Raw genomic sequence first — 15,304 nt, forward strand, 5'->3', positions numbered from 1 at the left:
ATTGGTTTTGAATCACTCGTCTTTATTTGATTCTAAAAAAAAAAGGATATAAATTTACATCATTAATGCACATTCGTAAATCACATGATTTTGGGAATCATTTTGGAACACTTGTCAGAATGACACAGAACAGAATGATGGACTCATCATCCATTCACCATGTTATGCAAATATGATCTAATGTCTAAAAATCATCAACAAACCGTAAACATTGCATTTGTCCTTCTGCAAGTGTCTTGTAAACCGAAGCAAACCTCAGGTTTATTTTTAAAACACATTGACAAAAAAATGAACCCAATGATCGCAGTGAAATTCTTCATTTTATGTACAATTCTGAAATATTTACTCATTATATCAAAACAAAGGATCAGTTTTTTTTAATCATCCCACTACTAGCATCACCAGCACTGAAATGTACAACAAAACGTTCAGATTCATTTCGATGTGTCGAGAGGCAGCAAAAACATGGAAACACTGTGATTTCCACATATTCCCTTTTTCATTTTGGAGCCAAATGTACATTAGCAGCAGTTAGTCGTGGGTTGTTGTACACATTGACAGGTCCCGACACATTTGTTCCAGGCTTCCCAGGCAGCACACAGGCCAATACGCGTTGCATCATCTCATGATTCACACACGTTTTTTCCTTCCTTCCTTCCCCGCGTCACCTCAGTGCGGGTTTCTTTCAGCAGCATCCATGTCTTGTATTGACTCAATCATGGCTATTAATGTATGAACACCAAGCAGAAAGAAACCCACCTCAACCGGGATCATGACTCGGCTTTGATCCTCACATCATTGTTCCCAGAGAAAACCCGACAGTGAAAAGGCATAGTGAATGTTGTTGGGGGCACAGTGCTAACCTCAAGTGGCCAGATGTGCTCTGTGTGCATATGGATATTGTATAAACGGTAGATTTAAATATCAGGACTGTCAGAATGATGTGAACATTTCACCCCTTCCTACGGCAGGATGGTGACAAGTCAGCGATATGGGATCTTTGATTTACGTACACGGTGAAGAATGACAAAAGGCATTAAAGCAAAGACAAAACAAACGGGAATATCCACATGTGGAGATATCGGGATGTGGGATGTTGATGGTCAAGGCCACCAGCCCTTACACGTCAGTGGACATCGCCAGATCTCACAGGTTGTTCTTCAGATACTTTTGTTGTGTGGACATCAAAGCGGTTTAAACAGCGTTATCTTCTCAGCGGAGTCACTGTGATCACGTGACAGCAGAGTTAAAATGAAAAAAAAAGCACATTTTCGTGTTGTTTCCTGTGGAGTTTGGCCCCCCCTCAGGCGGCCCTGCTGAATTCCAGAGGGTTAGTGAATTTGGCCCACAAAAAAGGAAAGTAAAAATCAAGCTTCACAGCGGTTTCACTTTATTGAGACAATGTTAGCGCACAAAAAACACTTTTTTTTCTTTAAAAATACTATAAATTAGGAGGAAAACAAGGAACAATATGAAACAAGCAAGGAAAAAAAAGTGAATGCTAACCATGGTACACACCACATTGTCTCATACTGTAGTTCACAACCTTTTCTTTCATTGTTTGTGAGTGTTTTTTTGTCTGCCTGTAGGTGTGTGTAATGTTTTGACGTGTCTCTAGCTGGAATGCTGCTTTTAGGGGTCGATGGGGGGTCGAGGGGGGCGGGGGGGGGGATCCAGGCTGCTTCCCTGAGAAGTGGTTAGGAGAAAGGTTAAGGAGTCCGAGAACTTGGACGTCACTTAATAGAACGCAATCATTTGTGCTTTTGATCAGAGCTGTAAATTATTATTATTATTCATTCCTGGATGACGTAAGCACCACCCAACCTCTATGTTGATCTACGGGCGGTAAACCTATTGCAACAAAAATAAGCTCTCGGCCACTGCCTGCTTTTGTATTTCCTTCTTTGTTGGGGAAAGAAAACGAAACATTCTAAATTGCAGAAATATAGCAGTTTTTTTTTATTTGTACATCATGCCAACAGATTTTGCTTGTTGGGTTATTCATTGTTATCAAAAAATGAGGTGAAAACAACAAAAGTCAAATCTACAAATGGCGTCTGACCAAATCCAGAAACGTTAGCACCAATTTCCAGTGTCAACCTTTTAACATTGCAGGTCTGTGAAAACGACTTTATCCACCTTAGATTTGTTTGTGAGTTGGCAGTTGAGTGAGCCGGTCCGGATACTAGTATGCACTTAAGCTTATTCCCTTACTAAATATTTACAAAAAAAAGTTAAAAAAGATTAAAACACTACTAAAATGCCAGCTCCTGGACAAATAAGGAAAACCTGGTATGTCAGGGGCCACTTGAAGACCACAAGGCTGATATGTGCTGTATGTTTGAATATCTGTCGTCATGGCAGTGACAAGTCACTGGTTTGAGGTATATTTTGTTCGACGCAGCTTTCATACTGTACTGTGATTCCTCAATGTGTCATCTGAGCAGCAAAAAAACAAAACGCTTCTGTTTATCATAAAGTGCTATTGAAGGAATTTAAAAAGGTTGCAGACTGCTGCTGCTGGCAAGACTAGAATTCGAGTCTTGGCTCTCAATTTGTTTTTTTTTATTTCACATGACTCCAAAACAGAACGCCTATCTGTTATTTCTCCTTCCTGGCGCAGGTGCCGCTTTGCTGTCATTTATATATTAGCCCGCTTCGTTCCCAGTGAATTGGACACTGTGTGAGCACCCAGGAGGACCCTCTGGTGCTGTGGACTTCTAGTCTGGCTTAATAATTATCTTAACGGCACGTCAGCCTCTTACGAACTGTGAAAGTTGAAGCTCTGGCTACATTTCAATATTAGCGAGTTGAAACATTGTGTGTTCATTCTGTTGTAGTTGGGTTTAGAACATATGACGTAGTGAAATTAAACCACATTTCAGATATTATGAATAGCGATAAATGTGACGTCAAATCCCTTCCTCTCCGCTTGCTGCAGGAAGGTCCCCATCCTGTTCTGCGTCCTTTAAAAGAGTACTACTACATTGCTGCATTGGAACAGTCGGTTTAATGCTCCTCGCACGAGGAGGTTTTCCTCTCCCAAGAAGCTAATTACTTGAAAATAAAAAAAACACTTCATTTTTTTGCGTCCACTTCACCAAACCTTACTACAGCCTCCGCAAGAAAAGCCTTTTTTTATGACAACATATTGTAGGTGTCCCCACTAAATAATAAGATTAAAACATGGCAGGTGTGTGAATCTCACACTCACCCAGAAAACAAAGTACCCTTCACGCTCCCTATTTTGCAAAATTGAAACTAGGAGAAGCCAATTTGGCTTTTCTTGCGTAAGTTACTACATCCACCCAGCCACGACCCAAGGTCGATCCATTACAGTTTGGGAGCAGAGGTGCAAAGAGAGGAGAGTCAGGGGAGCAGCCTCAGATCTTTGTTACTAGTTAGTAGGAGAAGTTTCAGGAGTTGAATCTCCCTGGTTGGGTCTGCAGGTGTGTGTGTTGTTTTCTATTGACCATTTTATGTTTTCATCGTTTCTGTATTGATATGTGTTTTAAAAGGGGTGCATGTTGGCATGCGACAGCCGTGTGTCTGCGCACTTTCTTTTTTAATATGCATTTGTGGTGTGTGTGTGTGTGTGTGCATGAAGCCGCTTGAATCTTACTCAGTCAATAATTTCATTTCATTGGCGAGAAGAGTGTTGAAGTTGTAGGCCGGATCGGGGAGACCGGGGAGGGCGGGGGCGGTGGACTGGCGGGGCGAGGACTGGGAGGGCTCGGCCAGCTCCGGGTCGCTTTCGCTGGAAGTCGAACCGACGCTCATGTTGCACACGGCCTCGGGCAGCGAGCCGCCTCCGCCGCCGCCGCCGCCGGGCACGGGGCACACCTCCGGCTCGCTGCTGGTCTCGCTGGTGCTCGACACGACTGACAGCAGGGACATCTTACGGGTGAGGCGGCTGGGGAGCATCGACAGGGCGTAGTCGGCGACGATGCCCGCCACGTCCATGCCGCAGGCCTGGTCGAAGGCGATGAAGCCCACGTTGGCGTTGGCCTCGCACACCAAGAAGGAGCCGTCGTTGAGCTGCAGCAGGTCGATGCCGCACACGTCCATGCCGAGGATGTTGGACACCTCGATGGCCAGCTGCTTCCCCTGCTCGCTCAGCGGGCACATCATACCGACGCCACCTATTGATCCAGAGGGAGATCTGATTAATCGCGTCGTCCACTTCACCATTCAAATAGTTGTGCGCCGTATGTGGTTAGAAACACCACACCGGATTTACCTACGATCAGTCTCAACATGATATGAATCATGAATGCAGCATAACGCGATGGCTGGTGTCCTAAATATGCCAGAGCACATCACAGTATCAACTAAACCGAACCTCCCCGTGCTCTGACACTGAAAAATCTGTCTCGTCATACCGTGTCCCCCCGATGTCTCCGGGGCAGATTCAGGACAAGCTCGGTGGCTTGAGCGCCGTCACACAAAAAACTAGTGGATTTAACAGATGGAGAGCGAGATGATAGGACCATCGAGTACTTTCGTCATAGGATGACGAGTAAGTTGGGGGGGGGGGGGGGGGGGGAGTGATGAAATCTTAATAATCATTATATTAAAGTCAAAACCAAACATTGCAAAAGAGATTTGCATTAAGAACTGTTGACCGTGTTGGACAGCGCTGGCATTTGGTGGAAGCTGTGCTGGTAAAGGAGCGGAATGGGGGGAGCCATTTCAATAATGCAGTCTGTGTGTGTGTGTGTGTGTGTGTGTGCTCATAGTTTAGGTGTCTCTGTGTGTCACCGTTGACTCCCGGGCCGTCTGCTTACCCAAGGAGCAGTTGCTCTGCATGCGACCATCGGTGGAGCAGCGCAGCATCGAGCCGATGACACGGCCGCCCACCAGCACCACCCGGACATCGCGGCCGTGCGACTCCTTGACGTACTCTTGGAACAAGTAGGGGGTGTCGTGACGGATCAAGTGGCACAGGTCCGTCAGGTGGTGTTTGTCCCGGGCCAGGAAAACAGCCTTGCCTGGCAGAAAGGAGGGGGGGGGGGGGCGATTAAGCGAGGGAGGGAAGATGAGCTAGTTTTCAGGTTGTGTAGATAAAGTTGGATTTATTTGAACGTGAAAGCGGGATGCTCGCGGGCGCTGACTTTAGCACAATATTAGTGGAGGGTTGGCTGAATTCCCTTAAAGTCCCGCTGACAAGAAGCTGCTTCTGCTGACCAAGTTTACTGCCGGTTCCCCTGTCTCCTATAATAGACAGGACGCTCCTCTAAGCAACCACAGAATTGCTTCTCACAGGAGGTAAAAAAACCCCGCCTGTTTTAATTAGTTTGACTCGGCTCGGTCATACAGCACCGGGGAAAACGTTGTGCGTGCGATGCGTGTGAACATTTCGAGTAGGTGACAATCCAAACAAGATGACAAGACAATCCCCATCATGAAGATGTGAGGCTGGACAGCGGCAACCAACTTTACAAAAACAGGGCAAGCATGGAGTCATGGTCCTGTGACTCAGTGAGACACATGACTACTTTCTACGGGCGATACCAAGCCATTCATTCGAATATTGGGCACACAGGACAATTCACTTTTTTTAATGGTATTTCACATCCCAATAACTGGCCAGGAAAAGCACATGCGATACAAGTGATTTTGAAAGAGCACTTTGTAATAGTCTACAGGCCGTTACTTTGTAAAGAGGGAAGGCACGCTGAACTTATGCCAATGACAAAACGGAAAGGGGGGAAGAAAAAAAAAATCGACCCATGAGATGCTTCATAAAAAAGGGAGAAACAAAAAAGTTAGCGGTTGACCAACGGCTGCTTTTCCCAACAATGCGTTAAGACGGCAGCCAAAGTGCATTGTTGTTCCTCGCTGGGTCGTTCATGTGTCAACTACTAAGAATGGGAAAATCCTAATGGGTCAGCAGACACTGGGGCTGATCTCCAACATTAATGGCAAGGCCCACATTCCCCACATAAACCCCCCCCTCGGGGTAAATTTATTATGAAACAATTGGATGTTCAACCTAACGGCCGTCCTGCTAGGATCGCAGGCGGCTGTTCGAGCCGGGGTTCTAATCATCTAACACTGTGTCAATGAATTTCATGTACGGGTGGACTGGGCTCCCCCCCGTCCTCAGGGGGGCTGCGGCGGACAGATTTCTGAGGTGTGGTGAATAGGAAGAAACGGATGGTCTTACCCCTGTGGCCACGTGCATTCTTCACCACCACAGGGTAACCCAGTGGCTCTGCCTCGTCGATCATCTTTCGGAAGTTGTCATGCCCTCCTGGGATACGCCATGCAATACACACACACACACACACACACACACACACACACACACACACACACACACAGTGGTGTCAAAATATAATTAGAAAAATTGTCCTTATTTTGATAACATGCTTCACACATTACGGCTAACTGAACAGGGTGGGGTGGGGGGGAGCGTAGCATGTCGTCATGGCAACAGAAGGGACTCAAAACAGCATGACTGTAGGAGTGTTGTCCTGAGCGCTTTATTATTTTGCTGCTTGCTCGAGGAACAGAGCAGCCACCGAGGGAGCTTTAATGCGAAGCAGCTGACCATCCCTGACTTTGACTGTGAAGTGACTGTAAATGCTGAAAGAACGGAGGTGCAACTCTCCTTTTCCTTCTCCTCATCTCCATCACCCCGCCCCCCTCCCCTCTTTGTTTGCCCGTCTGGTCTTATCTGGCATTCGCTCAAGTGAACAGATGTGAACGGCCGTGTCGCTTGTTTTTTTAGTTTCGTTTCCAGATTCACATAGTTTCAGTTAGAGGGAGAAAGAACAGAGGGCGCAGAGGAGCAGACACATCATACGTGGCTGAGGTGGAGCGCAGGAGGGAGGCGATGACATCTTTTATTCTGAAAAACCATGAAACGGGGTGGGGCGCAGGGGGTGTTACATAAGCATCGCCTGGCCTACTGTGCAGGGGGACGGCTGGAATGTAGGCCAAACACCCCCCCCCCCCCCATTCCCCCGCCCTCCCCTGGCCCCGCCTCCTCCTTCGCTTTCTTTCTTTCTCTTTCTGTCTGTATCCGTCTCTGTCTGCTCGCACAAACACCATTTTTGGGAAAAACAAAGAAATGCGCGCTGGGGGTCTTCAGCCCCGGTTTTGTACAATGAAATCAGAAAAATACTGCCTTGTGATGGGAGGGCCGCATCAGCACATTTCTCACCTCTATCAACAGCGGTAACTAAAAATACATGTGCCCCAGTGGAGCGCTGTGAGGATTTGAATAGCTATGGAAATAGGGTTTCCCCTCTGTTGTTGGAGCAACTGCGGTGGAGTCGTGATTGACGGACAAACGGCCTGTCAAACTGTCGCAGACACGTGGACTGAAGCCTGTGATGCAGCTAATGGGATTGAAATGTCCACACACAACACACGACAGCTGTGCTGCTGTTTATGCTAATCGTCATTTCACTGTGGATGATGCCGTAATATTCCCCTTTAATGTGTGACACATACTTGGAGGCAATATTTACATCTATAATAATATAATATATAATTATCTATTGCTTGTTTTTAAATCCAATATCACTTAATTGGACTAAAACACAGCTTTGCCAGTGAGATTATTTCAAACACGACCACGGCGGACACCATTTCATAAAGACTGAATGAATGATCTATGAAAGCGGCCTGCACTGCATCTTTGGGACTCCTCTTAAGAAATGGTCCAGCAGCTGCTGTGAAGGAGGCCTCTGTCTGTGTGTTCATCCCTCTGTGCATCTGTGTGTACTTCTTTATGCGCTCCGCTGAGGAAATGACAGTCTGCATTCTGTACTCTGAGCGCTTTCACGCGGTACAATGCGGCGCGGACTGCTCGTTTGTCCCCCCCAGCGCTGGGAAGTAGTCAGTTGCTTCGCGCTTTTCATCAACTGACTGGCTGATGCCGGCCGGGTGAGAAGCCCACGGTGCTGCCGGCAGAATGCAGCAGCCCTGCGGAAGGGGATGAACCGGTCACGTATAGACTCACCGTATGAGAAGGTGTCGGGGAGAGGCACGCCGTGGCCGGCCAGCTCCTGGAAGGTCCAGAACTTGTTGACGCAGTTGAGTATGGCCTGTGGACGGTTGATCAGCCGGCAGCCCATCTTCTCCAGGTGCCGCAGCACGGTGATGTCACTGTCGGACTGCACCCAGGGCGTGGGCGCCCGTACGACCACCACCTGAGGATATGAGGTCACCAACTCTTGCTCCACTCGCAGACCTGGATGGGGTTTGAGGAGGTGGTGGGGGGGAGGGGGGGGGGGGGCGAAGATATCATTAGGCAAGTGCCCAAACGGTGGAGCTCAACCTCGTGAGATAAAACGTTCCTCAAAAGCATCCGCAACGTCCGATTTACGCGAGCTGGAAATATTGTGACAGCCGCAGGTGAGATTTGGAAACCAGCGTCTCCCGGAGGAGGTGGGGGGTCATGAACTCGTCTTGTGGAGAATGGGTGTGGGCGGTGCTGCAGGCGGAGAGTTGGCCGGCTCACAGGAGCAGGCAGCCGCCCGCCGCCGCTGTTAAGTCGTGGTTCTGGAAGCCGCGTTGCTGGCTGATGGGATTATCTACATGCTGCCCATATCCATGTACAGTGCCCCCCCCCCCCCCTCTGCAGCGCTGCCAGCTCCTCTGCCTTTTACTCCTTCTGACTGGGGAAGAGATTCACAAGGGTCTTCCAGTTTAACCACGCGTGAGCTCACGACATTTGCCGAAGCGTGGCTGGAAACGCCGTATTGTGTTTGGTCATGAATTCGAAAGAAACAAAGCCAGATGAGAAACACACGCTTAGCGACTACAGCAGAGCTCAAGGCGCGGTGCCGACTCTCCTGCTCACCGTCTCGGGTCTCAGCAGCTATCCGTACCGGCGGAACAGAATACGATATTGATGGAACAGCAACTCGGTATTTGCCAAACGCAGATGGCAAAAAATCGCCCGCCAAAGCCGGGGACTTGGCGGCATTTCAGCGGTGACTGGTGTTACTTTGTCACGCTGGCTGAGAAGAGGAAACAGAGACAGACTGTGCGATATCTGAGCAGGCGACGCGACCCGGTGGCTTATCGAGGGGGGGCGGGGGGACCAAACCTGTGTGTCCGTACACATAAATGTACAGGACGAGAGGCCGGAGACGCATTTGTCGCCAGCACAGCACTTCATCTCTACCGTGACCTGAATCTCAGCCGTCTTAGAATGCGCAGCCCCCCGCGCCCCCCCCCACGGGGGCGCTGAGATCATCAGAGGTCACTGGAAGCGCCGTGGTTGCCGCATACGTAATGAGAACCGACAGCCGTCGGTGTGCCGGCGGATGCGCTGCGCGTTGACGGCCACGCCGAGTGTGCCGTGCGCGCACCGCAGGGCGGGGCCCCGACAAACACAGAGGGGGGGGGGGGGTCTGTGCAGAGACAAGTAGAAGGGAAGGAAACAAGAGACATGTAGCAGAAAAGGTCAAGGATGTCTTTTAGCCTTTCGCACAAGGGAAAGGAGGCAGGGAAAGGGGGAGACGCAAACAGAGGTGCGAACCCCCCCCCCCCCCCCCCCCCCCTCCTCTATACAACGCCTACTTACAATCTCAGTGTATGATTTACTGTCTCTCAGGCCACGCTGCTCTGATCGTGCAGCTACTGAGCGCCCTGAGGACGGCGTTACAGCGGGACGCGTCGGGGGATGCGGTCTCATGGTTTTTTGACGGACAGTATTCTCTGTTCGCCTCCATCTCCAGGGGAACCGAACGCAGACTAACGAGGCAGCCAGATGAATCAGTCCTATTCATTTGGGCGAGCGCTGGTGTGCACCGCACGTCATGTGACCGACGCCAAAGAAAAAAAAAAAACATTCAGAAACCCTCCTAACCATTTTGGTGTGTAACAAAGGCGCCGTGGGTTTGTTTGTCTCTGTCCCCAGTGACGGACCGTGATGTGTTTTAATGGTTCAATGGACTTCAATCTGCCGGACAAAGCCAACAAGCATCACAGGCATTCTATGCATACCGCTGCAACGTCACAAAGCAGCCGATGCCGACCAATGCCGGGCCCGGGGGGGAGAGGGGGGGGACGTGCCAACTCCGAGTCCAGTCTGTCTGGGAGGGTGTCCTGTCTGAATTAGCATGATGGGGCAGCAGGTTCATCCACAGTGTCTTCTGGCTCAGTTTGGTCTAAGGACGACTAACAGGCAAGAGATGTACTGTAGGCCTCCTGTGGGGCCGCGGGTTGCCAAGTAGAACCGGACACTGAATGAGACATTTTTCAGACGACCAAAAGGTTACAATAGAAGTTCATGAACCGAAATCACACTGTGAAAAGACGTACAACTCCCCAAACGGCCCGTCGATCACAAGGTGGCCACGCCCTACAGCGGACGCTACTTTGTTGTACTTTCAATGGACATCACGCTGTATTAAGGAAGACTTTAAACTAGGATTCATAACTGTCTGTATTGGCCTCACCTTTCAGCTCTGGAGGTTTCCTCCTGATTTAAACTCAAAAAAACAAACATGTTGATGAAGATTATTTTTGCGATGTTTTGTACTAAGCATGCAGTACTAAAGCAATGATCAACGGCGCAAAACACTTATATATATATGTATATATATATATGTATGTATATATATATATATATATATATATATATATATGTATATATTCATATAGTGTATAGATACAAATAAATTGTTATTAATTAGTAATATAACGTGCCATTATGAAATTTGTGGGAAGGAATAGAGGAGAAAGTGCCTGGGTTTCATGACACAATCTTGCCATAATGCAGAGTCGGAACCATGTTGTACCCACCGCATGGGGCGGGCACAAGCAACAACACCCAAAATGTGGCACTGATATTTGACATCTCCAAAGGACGTTTCATTACCTGCCAGAATGAGTGCTAATAGTGGGGGCTGCTGTCAGCTTGCAGCTGGGTGCCGTTTATGTTGTATGATAGAAAACTCAGGGAAGAGTGGAACAACATCATTTCAATAACATTTGTGGTTTTGTGTAATAACCTGCAGCTTAACCCAGAAGGTTTTATTATGGTAATGCAACATTACTCAGCGTCATGAAGCGGGAAGCGAGACGGTTTAAAGTCCAGTAATCATACTGCACACACTGTTCTCTCATACTATTTACATATATTTGCAAATTTATTCACTGAATGTTGCATTTGTCATCTTTGAAATGTTCGCATTGGCATGAGGTAGGTACGGCAAAAGGTCGTCACACACAAATTTCTTTTTATTATTGGAAAGTACCTCGCGACCTCCAGAGTTACTGCTGCCTGTGTGTAAATGTAGTGCAGGTTACTTCAAAGATGGAGAAGAACTGCGCGTGTTATTAGGTGTACGTGGTCGCTACTACGTGTCTGCAACCCCTCAGCGTGGCTAATCTGTCCACGGCCGTTAATCTGTGACGTCAGGCCCGGGCTACGTACACCTACGAGGACATGGGACCAGGATTTATTACAGCTCATTTGTTGGATAGTATTGGCTTGATACGATAGCGATTACTGCCTCACAATGGGATTTGTATGTGATGACGGAGCTGTATAGCGGACTTGAAGCAACAGTATCGGCTGTATGTAGTCGGTGAGGGACGTGCAGCTCAATCTCACCCCGATTCATCCCACATGGTCTCCCAAAACTATTCAGCATCTGCCGGTGCCAGCCTACGCCGTTTATGTGTTAACTGAGACCTGCACGCCTCTCATCTGGTGACACCGACCCCACTTCGCGCCGCCCTGATGAATTCCATGTGTATCTGTTGGTGGAGAGATCCTACTGTTCCCATCTCTGTCTCAAGGCCTCCCGGGTAACCGGTGACAAAGTGTTTTCATCTCGTAACAAGCGGAACGCAAACATTGCGTTCGGGAACACGCAGTGCAAAAATGACAAGAAGGAAGGAACAAAAGAGCCGTCTCTGTGACATAATGTGGGTTCCGTCGATACCTTAAAAAATGGAGGGATCTTAAAATATGAAGCTTTTGCTGTTCATAGGGCTGTCCTCGACCAAAGGAACGATCATCTGAATAACACACGCGTGCAGTTCCAGAAAGGAATGATGCAAAAATACCTCTTTAAATCTTGTGTTTACCAGAGTGATGTCGTTCCTCTACATTTAAAACATGACTAGTTTTACTCGTCTGCTCAAGTCCAAGATGATAGTTTACTTGACAAAAAGTATAACATCAATAAACGAGCCCTGTTAATGGCTCCATCCGTGCGAGATGGGTTCAATGTGTCCCTCTGTTTGACCTGCATTTGTTAAGATATCATCTTAATCGTTGTTTGTTGGTCTGGTTTGAATTTTAAATCGCTGCTCTTATCATTTTCCAACGCAAATATTGAATTCATCACTGAAGCCACACTTGTCTCCAAACCCTCCTTTGTATGCGAGGCACAGCGTCCGTCCCCCCCCCCTTAACAAACCAGAGAACATCACAACGTGTTTAACCACAGCTCCTCTGTCACAGTAACACTCCCCGTTGCCTTGGTGATTGAGTAAAAAAATAAAAAAAATCATCGACGGCCATTACTGTAACGTGTTCAGCGAAATGAAATCAAGCTCCATTGCCCCCCCCCCCCCTCTCTCCCACCTCCCGTCTCTCCGGAGGAGGCACTCGCGCTGGAAAGTGGGTTAGGCGGTCACGTCTGCGGTTCCACTTGGCTTCTCTTTTGGCTAGCAGACCGGGGCTAGCCCGCCCCTCGCCCCCCCCCCGGCAGCGTGTCCTACGTAACAAAAACACCAAAACCAAACCGAAACGAGCAATAAGCGAACCCGATCCCAACTTTTGTTTTTAGGGCCAAACAGTGCGCTGCCCCCCCCCCCTCCCTCCCTCTCCCACTTCGCTGGAGCCGTGGCGTGCTACTTGCCTAGTTGTCCCTCGCTGATCGTTAGCACGATTTGATCCATGAGCAGCGAGCGGAACTCGACGTCCTCGTCGGCGCAGCGCTCCGTCAGCGCCCGGTGGATCTGCACCTGGGGGTACTCCTGGCTGATGCGCCGGTCCGTCACGAACCAAACCCGGGAACACATGGTTGTTCTGGAATGCGTGGATTTAGGGTTGAGAGAGAGATAGAGAATCCCTCCCACCCCGCCAAAAAAAGGGAAATCCGGGAGGAAAAAAGAACACAGAACAGCCGGTTGTAGCTGTGCGAGGCGGCAGGTGTGTGTGTGCGCGACGGCTCACACAATGGAGACCTCGGCGGGCTGCTAGCAGAGCAGAGCGGGAGGAGATGTGGCTCAAAAACGGGAGCGCGGCTCAAAGCGCAGTCCGGACCGAACCCGGCGTGGACGAACGAGCCTCGCTATCCCCTCTGCGGGCCTTCCCCCGCGGCCATTTAGCCCTCCTTCGCGGGTGCAGTTAGCTAAAGGTGGACCGCGCGAAAAGCGAGTGAGCCCGGGGAAAAAAATAACGGCGTGTCTCTCTCTCTCTCCTCCACACCCACTCCCGACCTTTTCAACCGTTTTCCGGCTCGCGGCAAAACGCTCGCCCGCCGGGGCGAACAAAGCAAGGAAGCCGTGCCGCTGGATATTGTCCACTCGGCGACTCAAAACTAACAATGAAGTTTTCCCGCGATCGCGGCGTTGCAGACTGGTCTGTTGAGTACAATGAACTAGCCCTCTCTCCCTTCTCTCTCTCTCTTTCTCTCTCCCTCTCCCTTCTCTCTCTCTCTCTCTCTCTCTCTCTCTCTCTCTCCTCCGTGTCGCCGCTGTCCACGCGTTTTTGGTGCTGAACCGTGCACGAGCTTCGTTTACAACTCCATTTATCTGCGTGCCCGTGCACAGCATACGGGACCTGCCCCCGAAATAAAAGTTTTGGAGTGGCACGAGCCAATCGCAAATCGGAAACGTGCCCGTCGTCCATACGGTACGCGGAAGACGTGGGCGGGACTATCGCGTCTCAACCAATGGGAAGGCGATGCTCGACGAGGGCGCGGGGGTTGCCGCGTGAAATCAGTGCGCGGAGTCTGCAGTGCGCACAAGACTGCGCACCTCGCGAACCGGTTCAGACCAGATGCCGCGAGGAGGTCCGGCGAATACGACGAAGGCGCCGTCTCCGGGGCGAAAGTGGCAGGAAATTAAACAAGGTCATCGCAAAACCGAAGCCCCCGCGCACGTGTTTCTTGTGTTTCAGTACGTTATCCGTCAAATGCTAGAGGTCGCGAGGCGTTTACGTGTCCACCGCCTCCGGCTGCTGTCGGGCGGCGCCACCCAGCGGCCGCTGGCCCGACCCGTTGGAAGGAAAACACCCCCATGTGATAACGGTGCGAAATTATGCGCCTGACCCACTTCCTCTCGGTCCCTGTGCCAGAGACTACGCACCTCGTTGTAGGGAGGGGGGGTAAATGTGAGCATGCGCACATGATTATATCTTCTGTATAATTTGACATGTTGCATATGCATATTATATGAACTGTTTGTTCATATATTGATTCATATTTATTGAGATCGTTCACACAATCTCAAACACTTGTAACACATTGATGTATTACATAAACACACGAAAATCTTCTTTGTTTTACCTTAGGCCAACAATATATTAATTTGACCAAAGAGACAATAACGGCATATGCAAGTAATATTTTATTAAAATGAAACCGTAACTTTTTAAGTAATCCCATCTGCTGCTCTTAGAGTTCAAGACGCCTCATCGGCTCCAGGGTGGTCCTCAGTGCACTGCGGTCAAGCCAGACTCTACTTCGAAAAACACGTTATTTCGTGATAGGCGTGTATACTAGAGATTACGGTAGTGGCGCGTAAGAACTAACTTCAAAATAAGAGCAATTCCACTGAACGTGATAGAACGTGTCAGACTCATTCAATAAGTCTGTAGATCATATATAAATGTGATACTACATTTAAATAGTTAAATAGATACACTGTAAACTCAATATAATAATTACTACATGCAAACTATTGGAGGGAATAATTCAACTTTGGGCTTATAGTACGCCACCTCCAGGTGTCACTCAGGGATAACCAGGACATTCTGATGTTCCAAATTCCAAAGTTAAAGCTCGGCAAAATGTCATACATGAGCTAACTCATGCAAACTTCAGAAGCCTGACGGACTGGTCTCTGGAGATGCAGCTGTTACTGTACAAAGAGAAGAGCAGAGGGGAAAGAACGCAGCTTTTGGTGGAACCGGTGCTGATAGACTGAGAGGTTGAGACATGTTTCCGCAGCTTTACATGCTGCTTCAGTGATCCACTTGCAGGTGATGTCGGGCGCGTACAAACAGGATCCTGGCGTAGGTTCCTGGGAAGTCCAGACGCTGGAGGATGAAGTAAAGGGCCATTGTTACGTGCCTTGTTTTGTTTGGCTTTGTTGT

At 49.0% G+C, this 15,304-nt stretch overlaps 1 protein-coding gene across 1 annotated transcript; it reads right to left on the reverse strand.

Moving 5' to 3' along the window:
- Window position 1: 1 nt before the first annotated feature.
- rimkla (ribosomal modification protein rimK-like family member A) lies at window positions 2–13,795 on the reverse strand. The gene is made up of 5 exons (XM_040192203.2): window positions 12,843–13,795; window positions 7,976–8,206; window positions 6,170–6,256; window positions 4,788–4,991; window positions 2–4,142 (listed from the first exon to the last, which is right to left on the reverse strand). The coding sequence occupies exons 1-5, from the start codon at window positions 13,003–13,005 to the stop codon at window positions 3,619–3,621; spliced, it is 1,209 nt and encodes a 402-aa protein (XP_040048137.2). The 5' UTR covers window positions 13,006–13,795; the 3' UTR covers window positions 2–3,618.
- Between the last annotated feature and the right edge of the window lie 1,509 nt (window positions 13,796–15,304).

The sequence above is a fragment of the Gasterosteus aculeatus genome, chromosome 2 (assembly GCF_964276395.1).
Source record: "Gasterosteus aculeatus chromosome 2, fGasAcu3.hap1.1, whole genome shotgun sequence".
Lineage (NCBI taxonomy): Eukaryota > Metazoa > Chordata > Actinopteri > Perciformes > Gasterosteidae > Gasterosteus > Gasterosteus aculeatus.